This window comes from Ctenocephalides felis, unplaced genomic scaffold, assembly GCF_003426905.1.
Source record: "Ctenocephalides felis isolate EL2017-DRISC unplaced genomic scaffold, ASM342690v1 CF-g0.4_SCAFFOLD_01886, whole genome shotgun sequence".
Taxonomy (NCBI): domain Eukaryota; kingdom Metazoa; phylum Arthropoda; class Insecta; order Siphonaptera; family Pulicidae; genus Ctenocephalides; species Ctenocephalides felis.
This window is the reverse complement of record NW_020538040.1, coordinates 11,263,023-11,286,424: the sequence shown is the minus strand read 5'-3', so window position 1 is coordinate 11,286,424 and position 23,402 is coordinate 11,263,023. Positions and strand designations below refer to the sequence as shown.

At 28.2% G+C, this 23,402-nt stretch overlaps 1 protein-coding gene across 1 annotated transcript; it reads left to right on the top strand.

The window, feature by feature from the left end:
* The first annotated feature begins 6,545 nt into the window (after nucleotides 1-6,545).
* On the top strand, nucleotides 6,546-22,195 carry LOC113377397 (cytosolic 10-formyltetrahydrofolate dehydrogenase). Its single transcript, XM_026617709.1, has 19 exons — nucleotides 6,546-6,624; nucleotides 17,117-17,261; nucleotides 17,336-17,433; nucleotides 17,515-17,648; nucleotides 17,877-18,028; nucleotides 18,097-18,215; nucleotides 18,284-18,385; nucleotides 18,615-18,743; nucleotides 18,910-19,127; nucleotides 19,208-19,487; nucleotides 19,549-19,723; nucleotides 19,833-19,992; nucleotides 20,117-20,310; nucleotides 20,371-20,564; nucleotides 20,636-20,846; nucleotides 20,935-21,094; nucleotides 21,169-21,250; nucleotides 21,343-21,460; nucleotides 22,110-22,195. The coding sequence occupies exons 1-19, from the start codon at nucleotides 6,568-6,570 to the stop codon at nucleotides 22,163-22,165; spliced, it is 2,784 nt and encodes a 927-aa protein (XP_026473494.1). The 5' UTR covers nucleotides 6,546-6,567; the 3' UTR covers nucleotides 22,166-22,195.
* The last annotated feature ends 1,207 nt before the right edge of the window (nucleotides 22,196-23,402 follow it).

The following is a 23,402-nucleotide window of genomic DNA, read 5'->3' as shown; positions in this document are numbered from 1 at the left end:
ACGACGACCAATCACAATCGACCCGTATAGAAATGATCTCATCGAAAGCTAAAGACGAACCATTAGAACGAAAAAAAAATAGTTTATAGTTTGGGAAAAAGTCTCAAACATAAAGAAATTTCAACTCTAAACTTCTGAGTGACTTTGAACATGGGCAACGCGTATTTAAGCTAAAATATGAATATATTTAGCAAAAAAAATATATGTGTATAACGTTTGCCCCATGATCGTCTCATTTTAATTCGCCTATGGGGTAAAAAAGACCAGGTGGATTTTTCAAAAACAACAAGAAAACACATTTCTGCAATGATGAATGGGAGATAAGAGTTTTACTGAACATAGTCAGATAATTGTTTGTTTGATATGTGTCATTTGTTGTAATATAATAGGTTAGGTTTTTATAATATAATTTCTCAAATCAAATTGGACTTTTGTGCCCCACCCTACCCTACTTTAAATTAAAATCTTTCATACTAGAACATTTAGTAAGTTTTCGGACATTTTGACGATATTATATGGCTTTTTGAATGGATGGCAACCCAGTAGCTGTCCAATCCAGTTGTGACTAATTAACTATACTAGAAGTACTAGTTGACATTTTATGACTTTATATGCAGCTGTACCTACGAGAGGCTATAATTTTGATCCCCATTGTAGAAGATCAAATATGGCGTGGCAGAAGATCTCCAGTGGAGATACTTCTAATTTTAAATGAGGTCTCTAGGTTGCTAGATCCTTGGATTTTAGGAAAAAAAATTCAGGAGCCTTCCTTATCTACTTGTACAATGTCAGTACGCCAGCTTGTTCATGTATATATTTGGCATCTATCTTTGACTTATTTATGAGTTAATTACCACGATGCGATTTCTAATAGAATTCAATGTAAACGCTTGAATAAATACCAAATCCATTCATTTCTACATTAGAGCAAAAGTTATTAGAACAGCATCGACCGACGAAACTGGATTTAGCCGGTTTGTTCAGAGTGAGTGCAATGAACATGACTCGGATATTTCGTAATGAGGAATTATTACTTGTTCTTGGATAATTTTGTACACGGATTCAAATACATATAAACAAGTATATATCTATTGAAAGTACTTATTATTTATTGAAAGAAATTGTTATCTAATGAAAGACCAAGCTAGTTTGCAGAAGATCATCCTTGCTAGTAAGAAGGTGTAGAACAATGTAATGGATGTGGAAGTCATGACCATATTTAAATAAAAATCATTTGATGATGAAAACACTGATGATGCATTCGAAAAACCAAAAAAAACATAATTAATTAATTATTTATAAAGTAATTTCAAGTTAAAACATAAGCTTAAACTATGTCACTAGTTAATATTTTTGACCTCTACTTTTAAGGACGATTGGTTACTATGTCCATACGGTGAGATCAATCTCAAATCGCCTTCTAAAAACAGTCGTCATAAGAGCCAAACTAAACTGATTATGAGATAGTATCCAAAAGAAAGAAGATGAAGTATGTTTGTTTGAACAAGTTTACATTATTGGATTGGTTCAGCCAAAAAATTACCAATGTTTATGTCTGTCATAACCGTCCTGGGTGTGAGAACAATTGTGACATTAGCCCTTTTCCTGTATGATTTAATTTTATGACTAAACCATCGTATTTAATGACAGTATTTTAATATTTCCACGTACACAAATGTTCAAAATGCCATTTAATTTACTTTTCTCCTAACTGAGAAATTAGCAAAATTATTGCTGATCAAAAAAACGTGGCATAACCGTACCCAGTCTATTCCAAGAATGAATCCAGGATTACCTATGCCAATAAACTTATTTAATAATTTATCTATTCATATAACAAATCGATCAGAATTGTAAAAATTAATTAAATTTTGAGTATATCCAAAAAGTAGAGAAGAATGGTTATTTTTACTAACTTAAAAATAAAATTAAAAAAAATGAAATCAAAATGTTTGTCTTCATATAAAATATACAAATGATTTGTACTAAAATTGGGTTTAAAATTAATCATATGTTCAGGAAACATAGTTTTAAATTTTGGTTGGAAAGAAAACAAATTATATTTAATTTTTTTCTTTAGGTAAAAGACTCTTGCAACTAATTGATCTACTACTTGTTACTTTTTCAACGTTTGTTAATTTCATAATCTCTATCTCCAAATTACTAAGAACTTTAATAAACAAATATGAATTTGGTTTAGCAGGAGAAAGAGCAAATTTATGACCGATAATAAAAGTTCATTTCAAATTAGAAAAGTTTTAATCATTGATCCATAAGTTCTTTTTTTATTGAGAGAAAAGAAATTAGTTACGATTTACTATAAGAGTATCAAATTATAAGGATTTAACAATTTTTTCATAATAAAAAAGTTACAAAGTCTGTTTATGAAACAATCACATTGAGAATAATTTACAAAAAAATGATAAAAACAGTTATATTTTAATAAATGCATGTATGTAATACGTTTCTTATCTTTCCATTAATGTTTGTCTATGAATCTTTTATTTATTTGATTAAACAATTTATAAGAATAAATTAAAATACAATTGGATCACAAAAAAATCTGACGAGTACAGGATTTTTGAAGTTAATAACGATTGAAAAATTCGTTTTGGGATTTATAAAAATGATGACTATTTTTTTCAATTAGATGTATATTAGATATAATGTGTTACATGAATCTCTTGTTGTACTATTTTCTCATGTCAGATGCAATAGAAAGTGCATATTTTCATATGAGCTAAAAGCGAATGCTCTCGCCGGTGATTTCAAGAGACAGAAACAAACTTTGTATGAATAACTTATAAATACAAAATAAAATAAGAATATATATATATATATATATATATCTTGATAGTTTTTTCGACGTTGAAACATATTTCAAAGTAACTAGCAGCCCATTCGTCGAAATAAAAAAGGTATAAAGTATAAAAACTTTTATTTATACGTTTCGACACAAGATGCTCGGTATGGGCGTGTTTCTCGCTTCACAATGATGCATTTCATAACTTTTAGTCAAATTAGTTTTCAAATTTTTTAGTTATTCATAATTTTTTCTAAAAAAATGTTTTTTTCCATAATATGTTATTAAGTTTAATTTTTTAAAATAAATTTTTGTTGAGTGTTTTTGTCCTGTGGTGTGTATAATGTTTCTCTATGCTATAATTAATCTATTGTTGTTTATATTAGTTAATAAAATTTTCAAATTGTTGTAGTTGCTGAATGATGACACGCATCTTGTGTCGAAACGTATAAATAAAAGTTTTTATACTTTATACCTTTTTTATTTCGACGAATGGGCTGCTAGTTACTTTGAAATATATATATATATATATATATATATATATATATATAAGCATATGGTGTATGACCATGTGTAGATGTACACTATACTAAGATACTAACATCAATTATTCTAAAAAGTTCCTTAACAGACTTCTCGACTGCTCCTTGTGCAACTCAGACGGTTTTCCGGCTTTCCATTCCTTAGCGATATACGAGGTCTGTTCAAAAAGTACCCGGAATTTTCGTTTTTTCAAAAAAATATTTATTTATTCGTCTACATTAATGTGGTCCCCTTCAAAGTAGTCCCCCCCAGATATAATACACTTATGCCAGCGTTTTTTCCAATTTTCGAAGCACCCTTGATATTCACTTTTTGATATGTCCTTGAGCACTCTCAGCGATTTTCTTCAATCGAGGAAAACCGCCGTCCTTTCATGGGTCTCTTCAACTTTGGGAATAGGAAAAAGTCACACGGAGCCATATCTGGTGAATTTTTGCACTTTGCAACACTTTATTTCATTTTTTACGCAAAATTTAATACAAATTCTTTGACTTTTCAATTCTTCCATTGTAAAAATCGCCGAGCTCAGAAAAACACGTCGAACCTTAGCGACTACCACAGACAAAGTAAACAGTGAATATAGCTGAAAATTTCATCATACTTTAGGGGCATGTATACCAACACAATAAAAAAAAATTTTGACAATCAGACACTCCAGACCCGCGAAATTTAATTATTAGTAATTCCGGGTACTTTTTGAACACACCTCGTATATCTGAAAAAAAAAATCATTAGAATTTATTTTAATACTGCTATATATGTAACTATTTTTTTATACTAAACCCTACTTTATTACAAATTCGAAATTAATTTTAACCAAACATTTCTCCTTCAATTTGTTAGTTAATAATTATTATAAATCAAAATGCAAACTAACTTATTGTTAGAATGATAGATTTTTATTGCAGCCCAAAATTTTATTCACAGATTTTTTTTTCATGATTATAATTTTTTCTAAATATTTTTAGGTTAATGTTTTCTGTTTCTTCTTGATATAAACCACGTTTCTATCATTATTAGAATTTAGTAATAAAATTACGTCTAATTAATAATTGATAATTTTAATATTTAGTACATGAAAAGAAGAAAAAAAAAATTACATATCTTATGAAGAAAATTAAGAAATTATTTATAACAAATCTTAAATTGTACTTATGTTCTTTTTTAAAAAAATCTTAAGTAAATTTGCAACCACCCATAACGGTCACATACGTATGATTTTAAGCTTTATGGTGATAAATATTATTGTATAATATGTCAACATGCATAAGCGCAATTATATATTATATATATATATATATATGTCAAAAAATTTATAATTTGTTGTCTATATCCAAACATAATCTGGTTTGCGTTGAACTTACGGTGAACTTGATAAAAACTATTGCATAATTCAAAATTTACTTTTACTCTCATATGCGAGTAATAGACTTAAAAAAAAGATTTAAGATTATTGGATAGCTAATATTATTTATGATTTTAAATTCTTCCAGAAGGAAAAGTTCATGTTTTTGCCCAAAAATTCGATTTGCTAGTTTCATGTTTTCTTGACGTTCTAAGCCATTCTGAATCAAATGAGAGCAAACATGGAATAAGTGTGTGTGTGTATGTAAGCCGATTTTTGGTCTTTCGTTAACGTTTTCTCAAAAATGACTCGATCGATTTCAAAAATTTAAAAGCCATTCAAAGTAATTCAATTAGGACTTGTAAGTTTTGCACGACGATCAGCCAAGCCGTTTCTTTGTTAATAGCAGAAAAGTGAAAAAAAAATATCCATGTTTTAGCCCACAATCCTGAATCAATTTTAAAAATTAAAAAACCGTTCGAAAGATATTGGTTGCAGATCGTGTTGATCAGTTTTTGGGAAAGATCTCCCTAGCCGTTTTTTTAATTAACTGTTACAAAAATCGACGATTTTTATGAATTTTTCTACCAATAGATATCATGGTCTTATAGAACATACTGAAATATCATTTCTCTGCGACAAGTTGTTTGATTAGGTGAAAGTGGCATTTTGCATTAAGACAACTTCCAGAAATGTGTAATAATTGACTTAACCAAAATTAAGATTAAGCTAATTAGATAAAATTTTCAACTGTTTATTTAGAAAATAACATTCACTTTAGTCTGCTCGTGCATGTATTTTGTTGAATAGTAGTGTCTTGTCAGTAGGTCTCTCGATTTCTTTAGTACTAGTCTTAGTGCCTTGTTCTGTATAATTTGTATTCTGTGTGAATTTGTCTGTGTTGTCGTCATCTGCATAGGCATACTACTTGATATCGAGTTTGCCGAGGTTAGAATCCAACCCGGGACTAGTGTGTGCCTAACTACAACACCACGACAAACTCTATATAAATCTTAACAATAAATTATAATTGGTAGTACCCTAGAGCTGGACCGTAAACTCCAGGAGCTTTTTTTAATTGGAAACATATTTTTGATCTATATATTTAGGTGAAAATAGACATCGCTACTGCACGATATCAAGTTATCCAGAGCGAGGTTCGAAGGTAATACTCTGTCGACACAAGGCAGTGCGCTTAACCGTTACGCCATGGAACACCTACAAAGTAGTAATAAGGATTATAAAATAAGTTGATCACAAAGATCAGGAAGTGTAAAGTAGAGTTACCAAAAAAATAGATATAAGTTATTCCAATGCGGCGTCCATTAATCACGTGAGGTTTTTAGGGGGAGGGGGGTTTGACAAAAAGTCACAAAATATCACGTGGGGGAGGGAGGGGTATAGTAAGATATCACGTGTATTCATTTTTTAACTGATTTAAAAAAAAAATCAAAAAATTTTCAGCTTTATCGAGTAACACAAAATACACGTGATGTTTGGTGGGGAAAGGGAAGTAATTTTGAATATCACCATGGATCATCAAGGGAAAGGGGGGATCCAAAAATCCTTAAAAACTTGCTCACGTGATTAATGGACGCCCCCAAAGTGTTTCATGTTTCTAATGTAAACAAGACTTGTACTTCCAATGAAACCTTCTTCTCCAAGTGGGCAACAAATTAATTAATAATAATTATTATCGCAAGATTGATATTGTCTCGGATTATCCAAAAGAGTCAAGAGTAGTGTACATATGTTTGTTTACGAATTAGAATTTGAATTTCTCATATTGTGTTCAGTGTGTACATATCATATATGTATGTACATATAAATTTCGAGTGAACGTAGCTCACCTCTCAGTCTGTGAACGGTTTCAAATATGAACGGAACAAATAATAGTGTTGTTGTCAACGGTGTTAACGGATTTAGCCATAAGGTGAGTACATTTTAAAAATTTATTAATTAATAATTAATATAAATTATTATAATTAATGAACTAGTAGTGTATGATAATGTACCAAGAATTAAATTAATGGAACTCCACACAAAGTTTAATAAAATGATCAGCAAAGTAGGATTTGAAATTCGCATAGGACAAATTGAAAAAAACTGGAAAAATAATTATTAAAAATTGTTATTTTTTTGTTAAAAATATCCAATTTTATCAATTTTTTCTAAAAATTTATTTTTTTCAAAATTTGTTATTTTGAATTTTTATTTTTATAAAAATTGTGAAGGTTTTCATCAAATTTTTTAGTTCTTGAATATTTTCTATCTCAAATTCTTAAATTATCAAAATCGAATTAAGTCGTTTTTTTTTAAATTTTTCAAAATAAAAAATATTTTTTTTAAAATAAAAATTATGAAAGTTTTTAAAGTTTTAAATTCTTGAATATTTTTGATCTCAAATTCGTAGATTATCAAAATTTTCTTTTGCTAAAAATTCGCAATTTTGCCAATTTTTTCTAAAAAAATATTTTTAAAAATTTGTTATTTCGTATGTTTTTTTCTTTAAAAATTGTAATTGTTTTTATTTCTTTAATTTTTTTTAATATTTTTTATCTCAAATTCTTGAGTTATCAAAATCGAATTGTTATTTTTTTAGAAAAAAGTTGCATTTTTCAAAAATTTTTATTTCCTTATAATTTATTTTTATGTTATACTTTTCAAAATTTGTTATTTTGTATTTTTATTTTTATAAAAATTGTGAATGTTTTTAAATATTTAATTTCTTGAATAGTTTTTATCTCAAATTCTTAAATTACCAAAATCAAACTAAGTCATTTTTTTAAAAATGAGTTATATTTTTCAAATTTTGTTATTTCGAATGTTTATTTTTATAAAAATTGTGACTGTTTTCAATCTTATAATTTCTTGAATATTTATCTTGAATTATCAAAATTCTCTTTGGATAAAAATTCCCAATTTTGTAATTTTTTTTAAAAAAAGTTATATTTTTTCAAAATTTGTTATTTCGTATATTTATTTTTATAAAAATTAGGATTATTGTTAATTTTCCAATTTCTTGAATATTTATATTGAATTATCCAAATTCTCTTTTGTTAAAAATTTCTAATAATGCCACTTTTTTTTAAAGTTATATTTTTGAAAATTTGTTATTTTGTATGTTTTCTTTTATAAAATTTGTGATCGTTTTTATTTTTAATTTTTTAATTTCTTGAATATTTATCTTAAATTTTTGGTTTATGAAAATTCTCTTCTGCCAAATATTTCCCATTTTGTAAATTTTTTTTAAAAGTTGTATTTTTTAAAAAAAATTATTTTTGTATTTTTATTTTTATAAAAATTATTAATGTTTTTAATTTTTTAAGTTTTTGAATATTTATCTTATGGAATTTTAAAACGTTTAAATTATTGTTATATACTTCATTACTAATTTAGAAAATCAAAATTAATAAGTTTTGTTTCTAAATTTGTATCAAAATATCAAAATTTCTAGACTTAAAAAATCTCTAGATTTCTAAATTCTTCTTGTTCAAAATTAAAAAAAGGAAAAATGATTTCAATCTACTTTCTAAAATGAAATTAAGAAATATTTATATATTCGCAAAAACCTAAATTTAGTTCAAATATATCTCAAATTACCAAATATAAATTTTTACTAAAATTACAATTTTTTGAAATTTGCCTTTTTTTAAAAAAACTATGACCTTTGGTTATCTTTGATGCTATAAACAAACAATTAAAAAAGGAAAATTTTATAACTAGAAGTAAAAAAATGACTAAGTTAATTTTAAATTATACACTAAATAAACGTATCATCTTATAAAATTGAAAAAAAAAGGTAAACAATCAGACATATTTTACAAACTTCAATTTCTTCTAAAAAATTGCAAACTAGAAGATCTTAAAATTTGTAATTACTATAAGACAAGATTTTTAACAACTAAAAAAATTAATTTAAAGTACATTTTTAATTTGTTTAAAAAAAAATTAAAAAATCTTCAGGATGTAATAGCGAAGTAACTTCTGTTTTTTTTCATTTCTAGATATAGAATTTGTTTTTATAAAATTCAAAAAAAAAGGGTTGGAATGATCTTCAAAAAAGATGGTAAATGTGGCTACGAATTTTTTCTTTCTTGAAACGATTATATTAAAAAAAGTACATACAAATAAAATATATTAAATTAAATAAAACAAAACAAAACAGAGAACATTTTGTATGAACATATAACAAACATTAGTCACTGCTAAATGTTTGTTTATCAAACATAAATTATTTATAAAACAAATTAATTTTAATATAAATATTCATAAATCGTACTAATTAATTAATAATTAATTTTTTAGCGATAATTTAAAGACGTGATTAAAAGTTCAAACGCAAAATCTCAAAGTTCATGTTGTAAAAAAAATATCGTTACACTTGTCCAAGAAAAGACAGGTCCAGGTTTTTACTTTCCATAACCATTGTGTAACTTATAAATATTATTTGTTGATTTTAATTATTCTATAGTGATGACCAGTCCAAGAAAAGGCAGGTGCAAGATTCAAAGCATTTTAATAACCATTGTGTAACTATTAAACAATACTTGTTGATTTTAATTATTCTATTATTATGACAAATATTTTAAACAAATGTTTATAAATTTGAAGTAGGTACTATTGTTTAATAGATATTGTTGATATTGGTTTCGTATTTTCTATTGATAAAACAAATCGATGCCAGGAATTATTCGATTGCTAAGAATTAGTTGTTTTATATTTACTCTGAAAATTTATATCTATTCTGGAAATTGATGGCAATGAACCTGTTTCAAGTGTGAATGTGTGGATTTAGTTATTAAAATTGTGAAAGTCAATATAAATAGATATAAAAGTAACATTACTTATAAATAATTAATTCCAACTGGTACTTTTTTAATAATCAATCTTATGTAGTATCATACTTTTTCCATTTGAAATTCGTTTTATAAGAAGAGTTATGAAAAGGCTCCAGTTTTCCATATTATCATTTTTTTCTACAATTTTTTTTAAATAATTTTCTCTTATATATTTATTTCAGGATTATTTTTATTTAACTATTTTTTAATTGAAGTTAAAAATTTTGAGCATTTTGTAAAAATTTAAAGTTATTTTGTAAGAAAACTGGAAAAATAAAAAAAATAAAAATTAAAATAATGGAAATTTCTTTAAATTAATAATTAATAAATAAAATAATATACATATATTTTTTTAAATTTTTTGCAAAATTTAAATATTTTTAACAAATTTTCTCAACGATCAGAAATTTCTACATTTTTTTTGTTTTATTTTTATTTTTGATGTTTTTTTTATTTTCTTGCAGAATAATTGAGATTTTCCAAAATTTTTACTAAAAACTTTTAGTATACTTATAAAAACTTTGAAAAAATTTTCAAAAAATATTTGGTTTAAGTTTGAGAGCAATTTTTTAAATATTATGTACCATTGTGTATGTACATAATTGGTACATTATATAAATTAAAAAAAACGGTTAAGTTTTAGTAATTTTGTAGAAAAAGTTACTGAATTAAATTTAAAGAATATTATAAAAAATTAAGAAGGTGTACAATTTTATAAAATTTGCAAATTTTGAGATATTAGTTGTTTATGTGTTCTTAAAATTTAATTGATTAATTTATTTTTTACAATTAATTCCAACTCGTTTTTCATCATTTGTAATCAAAAAAATAATTATTAGTTTTATTAGCAACTTGCAATAAAATTCATTCGATATCGAGCAGTATGAGCCTTATGACCTTTTTAAGATGTCCTTCTGTTTTATTTTATTCAACTCTTCAAGCTTTTCATTTAGTTACTCATTAATTTAATTTTTGTTATTTTTAACTTCCCGTAGGGTAAGTTATAGTAATCGCAAAAAAATCGAAAATGAAAATTTTTATATATCTTTACGTTTCAGAGGTTTCTGAACATTTTGGCATATCTTAGAAAAAATGGATGTATGTGTGTGTGTGTGTATGTGCGTGTGTGTATGTATGTGCGGATACAACTTTTCGTCGACGATTTCGGGAATACGGATCAACCGATTCAAATAATTCAAAAAACATTCGATTCGTATTGATAAGGAGACGTGCTGATTAGTTTTTGGCGAAGGCAGGTCTAGCCGTTCCGGAGATACGGGGCAAAAAGTGTCGAAAACGGTAACTCAGTTTTTAAGAGAACGGAGCGTCCGATTTTAATAATTCAAAAAACATTTTACTTGTATTGACAAGATAAAGAATTGATCAAATTTTCATAAAGGCAGGTCTAGCGGTTTCGGAGATCTAACGAAAAAAGTAAAAAAAAATGCCATTTGGCGGTCAAAAATGATCATTAGACATATGCACATCAAATTTTCAGATATTTTATAGAGATTTTAACAATAAGTATAAATTTTGTTTATTTTCCTATGGGTTCCGTATCAATGTTTACTTTATATTTTGTCTCTATGCAGTTAAAGCAGTACGATTGCTTTGAAAAACAAGTTCAGATCTTCCAAAATATGTCAAAATGAAGAAAACATTTTTTTTCAAAAAAAAAAAAAAAAATTTTTAAAAATTTAAAAAAAAATTTTTTTTTTTCAAAAAAAAGTAATTTTTTGTCCAATTTATAGTTTCTCAAAAATCTTATTTTTTCGAAGTAAATTTTTTTCAAAAATGTTAATCGTTTTTAAAAAAAATAATAATTTTTGGTACGGGAAGTTCCAGCAATTTGCCTTAAGGCACGATGCCCTAATTGCCTTAAGACAGAATTCCACTTACAGCTAGTTTCTAATTGTTTACAAAATTTACTTGATATCTAGCAGTATGCGCCTTAGGACCTTTTATAGAACTCTTTTTGTTTTATTTTAATTCAATTCTTCAAGCTTCTTGTTTAGTAGGCCGTTCATTTCATTTTTGTCATTTTTTTTTAAATTACGAAATTTATTCGATATCGAGCAGTATGAGATTTAAGACCTTTTACAGAGCTCCATTTGTTTTATTATTTTTCTCAATCTTTTTGCTCAGTTGGTCATTACTTTCATTTTTGTTATTTTTTTACAAAATTTATTTATTTAATATCAAGCAGGATAAGCCTTACGACTTTATTTAAAATTTTGACCTTTTATAAAGCTCCTTCTTTTTTATTTTTTTCAACCATTCTCAATCCTTCTGTTTAGTTAGTTATTAATTTCATTTTTGTATTTTTTTTAAATTTTTTACAAAATTTATTCGATATCAAGCAGTATAAGCTTTACGATCTTTTACAGAAATCATTTTGTTTTATTTTTATTCAACTCTTCTCAACCTTTTTGATCAGTAGGTCATTATTTCCATTTTTGTTATTTTTTTAATTTTTACAAAATTTTCTCGATATCAAGCAGTATGAGATTTATACTTATTTTGCCTTACGACCGTTTTACAGAACTCCTGTTTTATTTTTATTCAACTCATTTCAGTTATTTTGTTCAGATAGCCATTAATATCATTTTTCCCATTTTTTTATTTTGTTAATAAATTTACTCGATATTAAGCAGTATGAGCCTTACGACTATTTACAGAGCTCCTTATTCAACTCTTAATTTTTTTGTTCAGCAGGTCATTATTTTTTACATTATATTTTTTATTATATTTTTACTAAATTTACTCGATATCAAGCAGTATAAGCCTTACAAATTTATAAACCTTACAATCTTTTACAGAGCTTCTCTGCTTTATTTTTATCCAACTATTCTTAATCTTTTTGCTTCGTTAGTTATTAATTTCATTTTTCTCATTTTTTGTTTAATTTTTCTCGAAGTTTATTCGATATCAAGCAGTATGAGACCTACGACCTTTTACAGAGCTTATTTGTTTTATTTGTAATCAACTCTACTTAATCTCCTTGTTCAGTTGGTCATTAGTTTCATTTTTGTTATTTTTTCTAATTGTTTACAAAATTTACTCGTTATCAAGCAGTATGAGCCTTACGACCTTTTACAAAGCACCTTCTGTTGCTTTGTTTTACATGATTTTTGTAAGTTTGCAATATTATTTATGAAATGAGAAGTTGCACCTAGTCTGCATTTTATTGCAATTTCTATAATATTTTGAAGCTTTATCATGATATTGGTATAAATTATAAGTAACATTAATAGAAGATATAACAAGTGATTACTATTTAAAATTTATTTTTTATATATTTATTTTCTATATTTCTCGATATTTCCGCATTCGGAAGTAAGTCAAATGAATAATTATTCTATTGACCGATAGTTAAAGTTCAAGAAATGCATTTGAATTCGCCTTTTCGTCTATGAATTTATAACTGAAACCAGAAATAATGGGTTAGATCGATAGTGCAGGGTTAGATGTTATCGAATAATAATATTACAAATAGAATAACATTTACATAACATACATACAAAACAATAACAATGTTTCGTTTTCAAATAAAACAGCGAAGATCGAGAGTCATTTGAGAGAGAAATGCATAAAAACTATTGGCAAAGGCGTAAAAAGTATAACATAAATCGATTCTTCAAACACTATTTTTATTTATTGGCTTTTAAGAATTGACTAGTGGCTAGTATAAGGCAACCCAATGGTTGTCCCATTATATATTTGTTATATTTTTATTACCAGACAACCCAATGTACCTTTTTTAATCGACAATATTTTTACTTTCTGCTGCAATCCCTGGAAATCTTTAACATATTTTTTATCTATATTTTAAAGTTGAAATAAATATTAGATTCAACTCAATGCGGGTTTTAAACTCGGAATCTTGTGGTTGCAAGACCAAGGCTTTATTTTATACTTTCCTTAATAAAATGATCATGATATGCTATGAACAACTACAGGTTTAAATTTCAAATTTGTTGTTTTAGACAACAATTGGATTGATAAAATTAATAGAAATTCGTAAAAACAAAAATTAGATTATCAATATAAATAAAAATATTAAAGGAATAATTCACAGAGAGTGCTGTAGTAAAAAAAAAATAAGTTTGAATGATTGACTGTAATTCTAGTTTGAAAACGTTTAAATTTTGTCTAGAATTAATCAGTTTGTTTCGAAATTTTTGAATTTTTATTATTTAAAATTTTTGAGGCTTGAAATTAATTACGTGATATTATCTATTGCCACTCGTATTTCTGTATTAAAACTTATACATTTTTAATTATTTCTTTGTTATTTTTCATCCATAGTTTAAACTAAACTCATAAGGTCCTCTCAAGTCACCTTGCGGTACTCCATTTTCTATGTTCATTCTGTGCAATACCTGATATTGTTATCGACAACAAAAAAGAATATTTTTTTTGATCCCATACTCGGCTTGTCGAGAATTCCAGAGTATTTTTTTGCCAATTGAATAGTAAACCTATTGACCATAATTTTCCTAGAAACTGGTAGTTTTCATACATGGTTCGAACTAAAGCCATCAAGGACCTCTCAAATCATCTTGCGGTACACCGCATTTTATGTTTATTATTTGCAATACCCGATGATACTGTTGTATTCAATACAGAAGAATAATTTTTTAATCCCATACTCAGTTTGACGAAAATTCCAGAGTATTTTTTCATTAAATAGTAATCCTATAGACCATAATTTTCCTAAAAACTTATTTTTTATCCATGGTTTGAACTAAAGCCCTCAAGGACCTCTTAAGTCACCTTGTGGTACTCCACTTTCTTTGTTTATTTTTCAAAATACGTGATATTGTTGTATTCAACAAAGAAAAATAGTTTTTCAATATACCCATTCTCAATTTGACGAGAATTCTAGGGTATTTTTCGCACATTGAATAGTAATCCTATGAACCATAATTTTCCCAAAATGTTATTTCTCAACCTTGGTTTAAACTTAAGCCATCAAGGTCCTCTCAAGCCACCTTGCGCCACTCCACTTTCTATGTAATATAAAACTAAAATAATAAAATAAAATTTTCTTTAATGCCATATTACTTTTATACCTATGAAATTTTAATTGGACAGTGATTTTGCCACATCTGACACAGTTCCAGCTACACTAGTTCAGACATATGTGCAACTATCACTCAATATGGTTCAATGAACTTCGCTATTATTTATGCAGGCGTTTGTTGCACATTGTATAATATTTTATATGTTTATTTATTTAGTAAATTTATTATATCAGATCAATTTCTAAACTTATATGATTTAACACCTGCACTGATGATATTAAAACTTGCATTAGGCTTTCAAGTGAAAACAACCCTTCCCCGCCATTTCTGCATCCAATAGAGTCAAAAAGTTAAAAAAAAGTTAATTTTTGTCAAAAATTTATTTTTATCAAAGTAATTTTTTTTTAAATATTAATCTCTTTTAAAAAAATATTTTTTTAGAACGGGAAGTTCCAGCAATTTGCCTTAAGTCATGATGCCATGCGGCCTAGTTATTGAAAGTCGGAACGTATCGAGAAGTTCATACAGCCTGCCTTAAGACAAAATGCCACTTACATCTAGTTTCCGTGTAATAGTATTTATAGTTAAAGACTTATTTTGCATCAGCAAGTTATTTATATCTCCCATACTAGAAAAATCCCATCTCGAGATTAATTCAAATTCGCAATCTCACGATAGAGTTTATCATTTTCTGCTGATAGAATTTAATCTTTTCCACAAAAACCAGTTAAAGGCGAATTTGAATTTCGTAATTCGCAATTTGCATCACTTGAGAATTAAAGATGTTGCCGTGTTATGTTATGAGGTCATTATCAACAAATTGTGCAATAAAATATTTTTGTTTTGTCAAATCATTCAAGATATTTACATCTATTAAATTCGTGATCTTGTTGTTGACAACGGGAATTTAGTTATCACTAGTGTACTACTTATGTTTACTACTGCTTTGGAAAAATAGTTTTTTTTTGGGCAATTTCATGCTTGAGATAATGATGATGTCCGTGTCGATTTTTTTAAAAAAAAAACCTTCCATAAAAAGAGATTTAAGATTCTGAATTACAATATTTAGTAAAAGCTTGCAGCCCATAGAATTTGAAGATATTTCTAGAAAATTTAAATTTTTTAGGCTTTAAGATGCTCCTAGAGGAACTTTTAGATTTTCTTAACCCTTTCGTTACGAGCCTCACCTATAGACTTTATTCACATAACTACCTGTGTGTACGGTTGTCGTCTATAGACGACATCTACATGGTGACCTGAACGTACAGGTGTCGCTGTATTTTAAGATATTCCTAAAATAATTTTTAGGATCTTCTTAACCCTTTCGCTACTAGCCTTATCTATAGACTTCATCCACATGACTACCTGTATGTACGGGTATCGCCTGTAGACGACATCTGTATGATGACCTGATCGTACAGGTGTCGCTGTATTTTAAGATGTTCTTAGAAAAACTTTTAGTCTCTTCTTGACCCTTTTGCTGCGGGCCTCACCTATAGACTTCATCCACATGACTATCTGTGTGTACGCGTGTCGCCTATAGACAACATCTACATGACGACATGAACCAATAGGTGTCGCTGTATTTTAAAATGCTTCTAGAAAAACTTTTAGTCTCTTCTTGGCCCTTTAGTTATACGAGCCTCACCTATAGACTTCATCCACATGACTACCTGTGTGTACGCGTGTCGCCTATAGACGACTTCTGTATGACGACCTGAACATACAGGTGTCGCTGTATTTTAAGATGTTCCTGCAAGAACTTTTAGGATTTTCTCAAAACCCTTTCGCAACGAGTCTCACCTATAGACTGTATCCACATAACTACCTGTGTGTACGAATGTCACCTATAGACGACATCTGCATGACTACTTGAACGTATAGATGTCACTATATTTTAATATGTTCCTAGAAGAACTTTTAGGATCTTTATGGCCCTTTAGCTACAAGCCTCACCTATAGACTTTATTCACATGACTACCTGTGTGTACGGGTGTCGCCTATAGACGACATCTACATGGCGACCTGAACGTACAAGAGTCGCTATATTTTAATATGTTCCTACAAGAACGTTCAGTAACGTTTTCTTAACCCTTTCGCTACAAGCCTCACCTATAGACTTAATCCACATAACTACCTGTACGTACTGGTGTCGTCTACAGACGACTTCTGTATGACGACCTGAACGTACAGTAGTCGATGCATTTTAAGATGTTCGTGAAAGAACTTTTAAGATCTTCCTAAAACCCTTTGGCTGCACGCCTCACCTATAGACTTCATCCACATGACTACCTGTGTGTAAGAATGTCACCTATAGACGACATCTGCATGATCTAAACGTACAGGTGTCGCCTATAGACGACATGCAGTGTGTCGATAGTTACTTCAAAATTTACCATCATGAGTTAAACTTTTGAGAATTGTAATTTGTTATGGTAATTGTTAGTTCCATTACACATTACCTTTTTGACACAGCCTGCTGCATCTTGGTTTGAATCATTACAATTTTTTAATTTTGGATTCTGACGTATTTTTATTATTTTTATTTTTCTTCCAGAATGGCATCGCAAAAAGTCTACGTATTGCCATCATTGGACAAAGTGCATTTGCTGCTGAAGTTTACGAAGTACTAAGAGAACAAGGACACCAAATCGTAGGAGCGTTTACTATTGCTGACAAAAATGGAAGAGAAGATCCTCTGGGTATATAATATGATAATAACAATTGTCTTTCATATTATAATCATATTACATACTTTACAAGTTATATGTTTTAGCAATTGTTGCCAAAAATGGAGGAACACCAGTTTTTAAGTATACCACTTGGCGTAAAAACAAGATCACTATTCCTGAAGTTTTTGAACAATACAAATCGGTAAGAAATTGAAATATGAAAACAAAATAAGATTTCCGTATGATTCAATTATTTGGAAATGTTTTTATCGATATTTTTTAGGTAAATGCTGAATTAAACGTGATGCCTTACTGCTCCCAATTTATACCACTGGAAGTGGTAGAATGGGGTCTTGGTTCCATTTGTTACCATCCAAGTATTTTACCAAGACATCGTGGAGCAAGTGCAATATCATGGTAAATAAAACAAATAAACTATCAATAACCAAAACAAATTTCATATCTCGAGAAAAAACAATTTTCTGAAAAAAAATGCGCCCGAATTAGGAATGTTGTATGACTCTGAATCTAATTAGTATTTTTTAATCTTAGACAATATTTTTCCAATTTAGGTCTATCCATATGCTGAGTGTTCGCTACAAGCAAACTATCAGTTAATTTAAAAAAAATTCTTATATTTTCTAGGACATTAATAGAAGGTGATGAACGAGCTGGTCTATCAATTTTCTGGGCTGATGACGGTTTGGATACAGGTCCAATTTTAATGCAAAAGCAATGTGAAGTACTACAAACCGATACACTGGATTCTATTTATAAGAGATTTTTGTATCCAGAAGGTAAAACATAATTGATAAATAAATTATTTTGCTTAAAAAAGTCATGTAAATTAATTATTTTCTGTTAGGTGTAAGAGCATTAGCAGAATCCACAGCTCTCATAGCAAATGGAAAAGCACCCAAAATTATACAAAGTGAGGTTGGAGCAACTTATGATCCAATTTTGACCAAAAAAGAAAATCAAATTGTAAGATATGCATTATATATATACAAAGGTAAAGATTAAATACAAAAGTCTACTTACTTTTATTACAGATAAATTGGGCACAACCTGCCAAAAGGTTATTCAATTTCATTAGAGCTTTGGATTCAGTTCCTGGAGCTGTTGCATATTTTCTGGAAGAAGAAGAAATTGAGGTAAAAATATGAATAGCAGATATTTTAATTTCAAAACTGAATCAATATGAATAATGCATTAAAAAAAAAATTTTTTTTAACTTATAGCATAGACTTATGATGATGTTGCGATGATAGTAGGTTTGTTCAAAGATAGATTATTATTATTGATCAAAATTTAGACATATAGAACATTCATTTCAATTCCATATGTAATCATAAAATTTAAAATAAATATTTTCATTTCCAGATAAGATTATTTGGTGCTTCTATTCTGGAGTTTGCTCCAAAAGGTGAAGGTGTCACCATCAAGGGTTTAAACCAGCAGGGAATAGTTCACGAAAATGGAATTGCAATTCGTGGTACTGATGGAAGATATGTGAGTCCTTGAGAAAAAATATTGGAAAATATATATTTGTAAAATTTTTAAGGCGTTCTCATAATATTTCAAATCAAATAAGAAAGCAACTAATAGATAGTTGATGATTATAATAATTCATTTTATTAGATTCACAATTTTATTTCAAAATAATTCATTCTTCTAGGTGAATGTTAAACGTATAAAAATGAATGGTAGAATGATGAACGCATCCGAATATTTCACCGCCAAAAACAGTGGTCAACAAGAGGAACTCGTACTGACACCAGATGAGCAAGACAATGTGGACACTTTGAGAAAACTCTGGAAAGGTGTTTTAGGAACAGAAATCGATGATGAAACTGATTTCTTTGCCTGTGGAGGAGGATCTATGGACGTTGTCAGGTAAAAAAAAATCTACCACATCATTTTGTAAAAAGAATATTTTTGGCATGAGAAAGTGTCAATTTTCAACTTATCATTAGAATAATTGAGGAAATCAAAGAAGCCGTTGGAGTAACAATGGAAAACGAAGATCTCTACATGAATCCAACATTCGGAGATTTTGTCAGGCGTTTTATATCTGGTCAACGTGATGGTGGATCTGGAGGAAGCGGAATCGAATTTGATGGCGTCGAAATTAAAGCCAATGGTCGAATTTGCAAAGTGGCCACTCAACTATTCATTGGTGGTAAATTCATCAATGCTGAAAACAATAATTCCTTGAAAATTTTCAATCCTACTACAGAAGAAGTCATTTGCAATGTGAGTAATAATACTAAAAATGATAAAAAACCTATAGTAAATAATATGTGGTTTTGTGCAGGTGCAAGCTGCTTCCAAGAATGATGTAGATTTAGCTGTAAAAGCAGCAAGTGCAGCTTTCAAAGGTGCTTGGTCAGCAATGTCGCCTAGACAAAGGGGCTTGATTTTGCTGAAACTTGCTGATCTTATGGAGGAACATAAAGAAGAGTTGGCTACTATTGAATCTGTAGATTCTGGTAAAAATAGAAATGACAATACAGTTTGATTATTTCCTTAGACAAGTCGTCAATTTCTCAATTAACCATATCTTTATTAGACTTTATCTAACTTTATCTTTATTTGAAGGTGCTGTATATACATTGGCTCTGAAAACTCACGTTGGCATGTCCATAGAAGTCTGGCGTTACTTTGCAGGTTGGGCTGATAAAATTGAAGGAGCTACTTTACCCGTGACTCCAAATAGGCCAAATGGAGTTTTATCATTTACGCGAAAAGAACCAGTCGGGTAATTAGAAAAAATAGTTTTATCCAACATTAAAAAATTATGATACTATTAGTCTAAATGTTCACTACAAATTTTGTTAGAACTCTAGCTAAATTCGGTCAAACTTATATTCTGCTTATTTTAGTGTATGTGGATTAGTGACACCCTGGAACTACCCTCTCATGATGTTATCATGGAAAATGGCAGCTTGTTTAGCTGCTGGAAATACTGTTGTTATGAAACCTGCTCAAGTGTGTCCTTTAACTGCCTTGAAATTTGCAGAACTAGCTGCTAGAGCTGGTGTACCTGCTGGAGTCATCAACATAGTACCAGGAAAAGGTAACAAAATTATCATGGATCAAATAATGTTCAGGAATCTAAAATAATCTATGATTCCAGGATCTCAAGCTGGTCAAGCAATCGTAGACCATCCATTGATTCGTAAAGTCGGATTTACTGGAAGTACTGAAGTTGGCAAAGGCATTATGTCTTCAGCAGCTTTGGCTAATTTGAAGAAAGTTTCTTTAGAATTAGGTGGTAAAAGTCCTTTAGTGATATTCAGAGACTGTGATTTGGAAAAGGCTGTCAAAATTGTAAGTAATAATAATAAACAATAAAAAAACTATTTATTGCATTATAGTTAATATTATTTTAATTTTTGAAGGGAATGCAAAGTGTGTTCTTCAACAAAGGAGAGAATTGTATCTCCGCTGGTAGATTATACGTAGAAGATTCAATTCATGATGAATTCGTGAGAAGAGTTTGTCATGAGGTCAGGAAAATGAAAATTGGTGACCCATTGGATAGAGGTACCTCACATGGACCTCAAAATCATAGGGAACATATGGAGAAACTTCAAGAATTCTGCAAACGAGGTAAGGGGATTAAGGAATTATCAGTCTCATTTCAACTACAGAAATTTAATATACATTTTGATGTTTCCTACTCAACTTTTTCCTTCAGGTGTGGAGGAAGGGGCAAAATTAGAAATTGGTGGCGACAGAATGCCAATGAAAGGATTCTTCTTTGCACCGACAGTCTTTTCAGGAGTAACTGACGACATGTTCATTGCTCAAGAAGAATCTTTTGGTCCTATTATGGTTGTTCTGAGATTTGATGAAAGGTAATAAAAGACTTGATGAAAGTAAAAATTAACTTGAAATATGAAATATCATAGGATTTTTTTGTGTTTTTCAGTGATTTAGATGCTGTGATCGCTCGTGCAAATGACACGGAATTCGGATTAGCTGCTGGTGTCTTCACCTCAGATATGTCAAAGGTAAATTTAATATTTTTTATTTATTTATTATATAAAATAGTTATATATTTTTGATCCAATATTATTATTTTGATAAATTATTATATTTTTAGGCCCTGAGATTTGCAGAAAAAGTTGAAGCTGGAACAGTTTTCGTAAACACTTATAACAAAACAGATGTAGGAGCACCATTTGGTGGTTTCAAGCAAAGTGGTTTTGGCAAAGATTTAGGTAAATAAAGGAAATTGATTCATTAGTACTATATATCATTGTTCTCGAGAATAAATATTGAAATCGCATGTTTCACATAAATTGATCGACGAAAATTTTTAGACAATAAACTTTATTAACAAATTAATTTTTCTTCAAACGAGAACAGTTTTTGAAAGTTTTATCTTGAATCTGACTTCTTAAAGATCTTTTGTAAAAAAAATTATACAAATTTTTGAAGAGTTAGTTAAACATAGTCTGTAATTTTCGAAAAATCTCAAACATTTTTAAAAACCTTGCATATTTTTTTAATGATTTCAAAATCATTATAAACAAATTTTAACTGTTATTTAGAAATTAAGAGTTTTATTTGTTCTTTGATCTTTGATTGATTGATTTGATTCTTCAGATCAGATTTGTTTTAAAATTTATATTAGTTTTTAATTGGTACTTATACTTTTTTTTAAATTCTTAAATTTTTGTAGGAACTGTTTTAAAAAAAATCTGATTTAAAGAATCTGAGCAAAAAATCAAGCAAATTTGAAAATAAATACCAAAATAATCGCCTTAAAAACATGTATCATCTTAAGTTTCATAGTCTATTATTTGTTAATTTCTATAATTTAAATAAGTTTTACAACAATTTAATAAAATCTATTTTTTTTTCTAGGTCGAGAAGCCCTCAATGAGTATTTGAAGACAAAATGTGTGACAATAGAATACTAAAATCACATCACTATAAAAATCATATAAAAAAATAATTATATATTTTTTATAATTTATATCAAAGTGCTCTCATGTTTTTTATAAATCATTAGATAATAAGAGAATACAACATTTTTGTATATATATAATTTTTTTTTTATTTATATATATTGAAGACGGTATTCAAATGTCATGTAAAAGATAAAATTAAATTCAAATAAAAATGAAATAAATTTAATGTAGTACTTATTATATTTACTATTTATTTTTTGTGTCAAACGATTGAACTGACTAAGAACGTCAAGGAATTAAATTTTTTAGGAAAGTTAAGAAATGTTTTAAAAAATATATATTTATTTATTTTTTTTATTTTGTAATCAATTCGTTGAATTCCATTTTAAAGACATTATTTTCTTAAATTATTATTCTTATTATCTTGAAAGTTTCGAAATAGATTTCAGTGAAAGGATTGAATATATAATTAGAACAATTATAGAAATCTACAAATTTCTCAAACCTTCGAAATGTGATTAGTTTCTAATTTCAAAGTTTGAAACTGATTAAATAATTATAAACCGATCATGGGAAAGTTTTACTTATAACTTGTTTTAAATTATAATCAATAATTGATTGATTAAAATTATTGGCAGTGACGGCGATAATTTTATATAGAAGGACTATTTTAATAGTAAGTCAATGAGAATAATAGGGCAATTCTGCCATTATGCTTGTTTCTTGGTATTGAAAGCTGTGAAGGACAAAAATGACAAAACTGCCCCATAAATTTGTACTGCCATTTTTTTCATAGAGAATGTTAATCCAGTTATAAATTTTAAAATTGCAGAATGATTTACTGCAAGGCCAGTAATAATATATTTTTAAATTATTGTATTGTCAATTTTTCTTAGAAATTTTTCATAAAATAATGGATGTGTGTGTACGTGTATGTATGTATGTATGGATACAATTTTTCGTCCACGTTTTCGGAGGCACGGATCAACCAATTTGAATGGTTCAAGAAATATTCAATTCCTATTGCTGGAAATATAAGTGTCGGCAAAGGCAGGTCTAGCCGTTTCTGAGATAAGGAGCAACGAGTGAAGAAAATAGAAATCGAGTTTTTTTTAAAAGCGAAGCATCCGATCTGAATGATCCAAAAAATATTCAATTCGCAATGATGGGGAGAAGTGGTGAACAGATTTGGCAGGTCTAGCCGATTTGGAGAACTAAGCGTCCGATTAAAAAAACTGACAAACAA

Excerpts from the sequence above, each read along its gene's own strand:
- LOC113377397 (XM_026617709.1), top strand. The coding sequence starts at position 6,568 with ATGAACGGAACAAATAATAGTGTTGTTGTCAACGGTGTTAACGGATTT. Across the intron at positions 18,029-18,096 it reads GAGATTTTTGTATCCAGAAG|GTGTAAGAGCATTAGCAGAA; the intron begins GTAAAACATAAT and ends ATTTTCTGTTAG. Across the intron at positions 20,847-20,934 it reads TCAAGAATTCTGCAAACGAG|GTGTGGAGGAAGGGGCAAAA; the intron begins GTAAGGGGATTA and ends TTTTTCCTTCAG.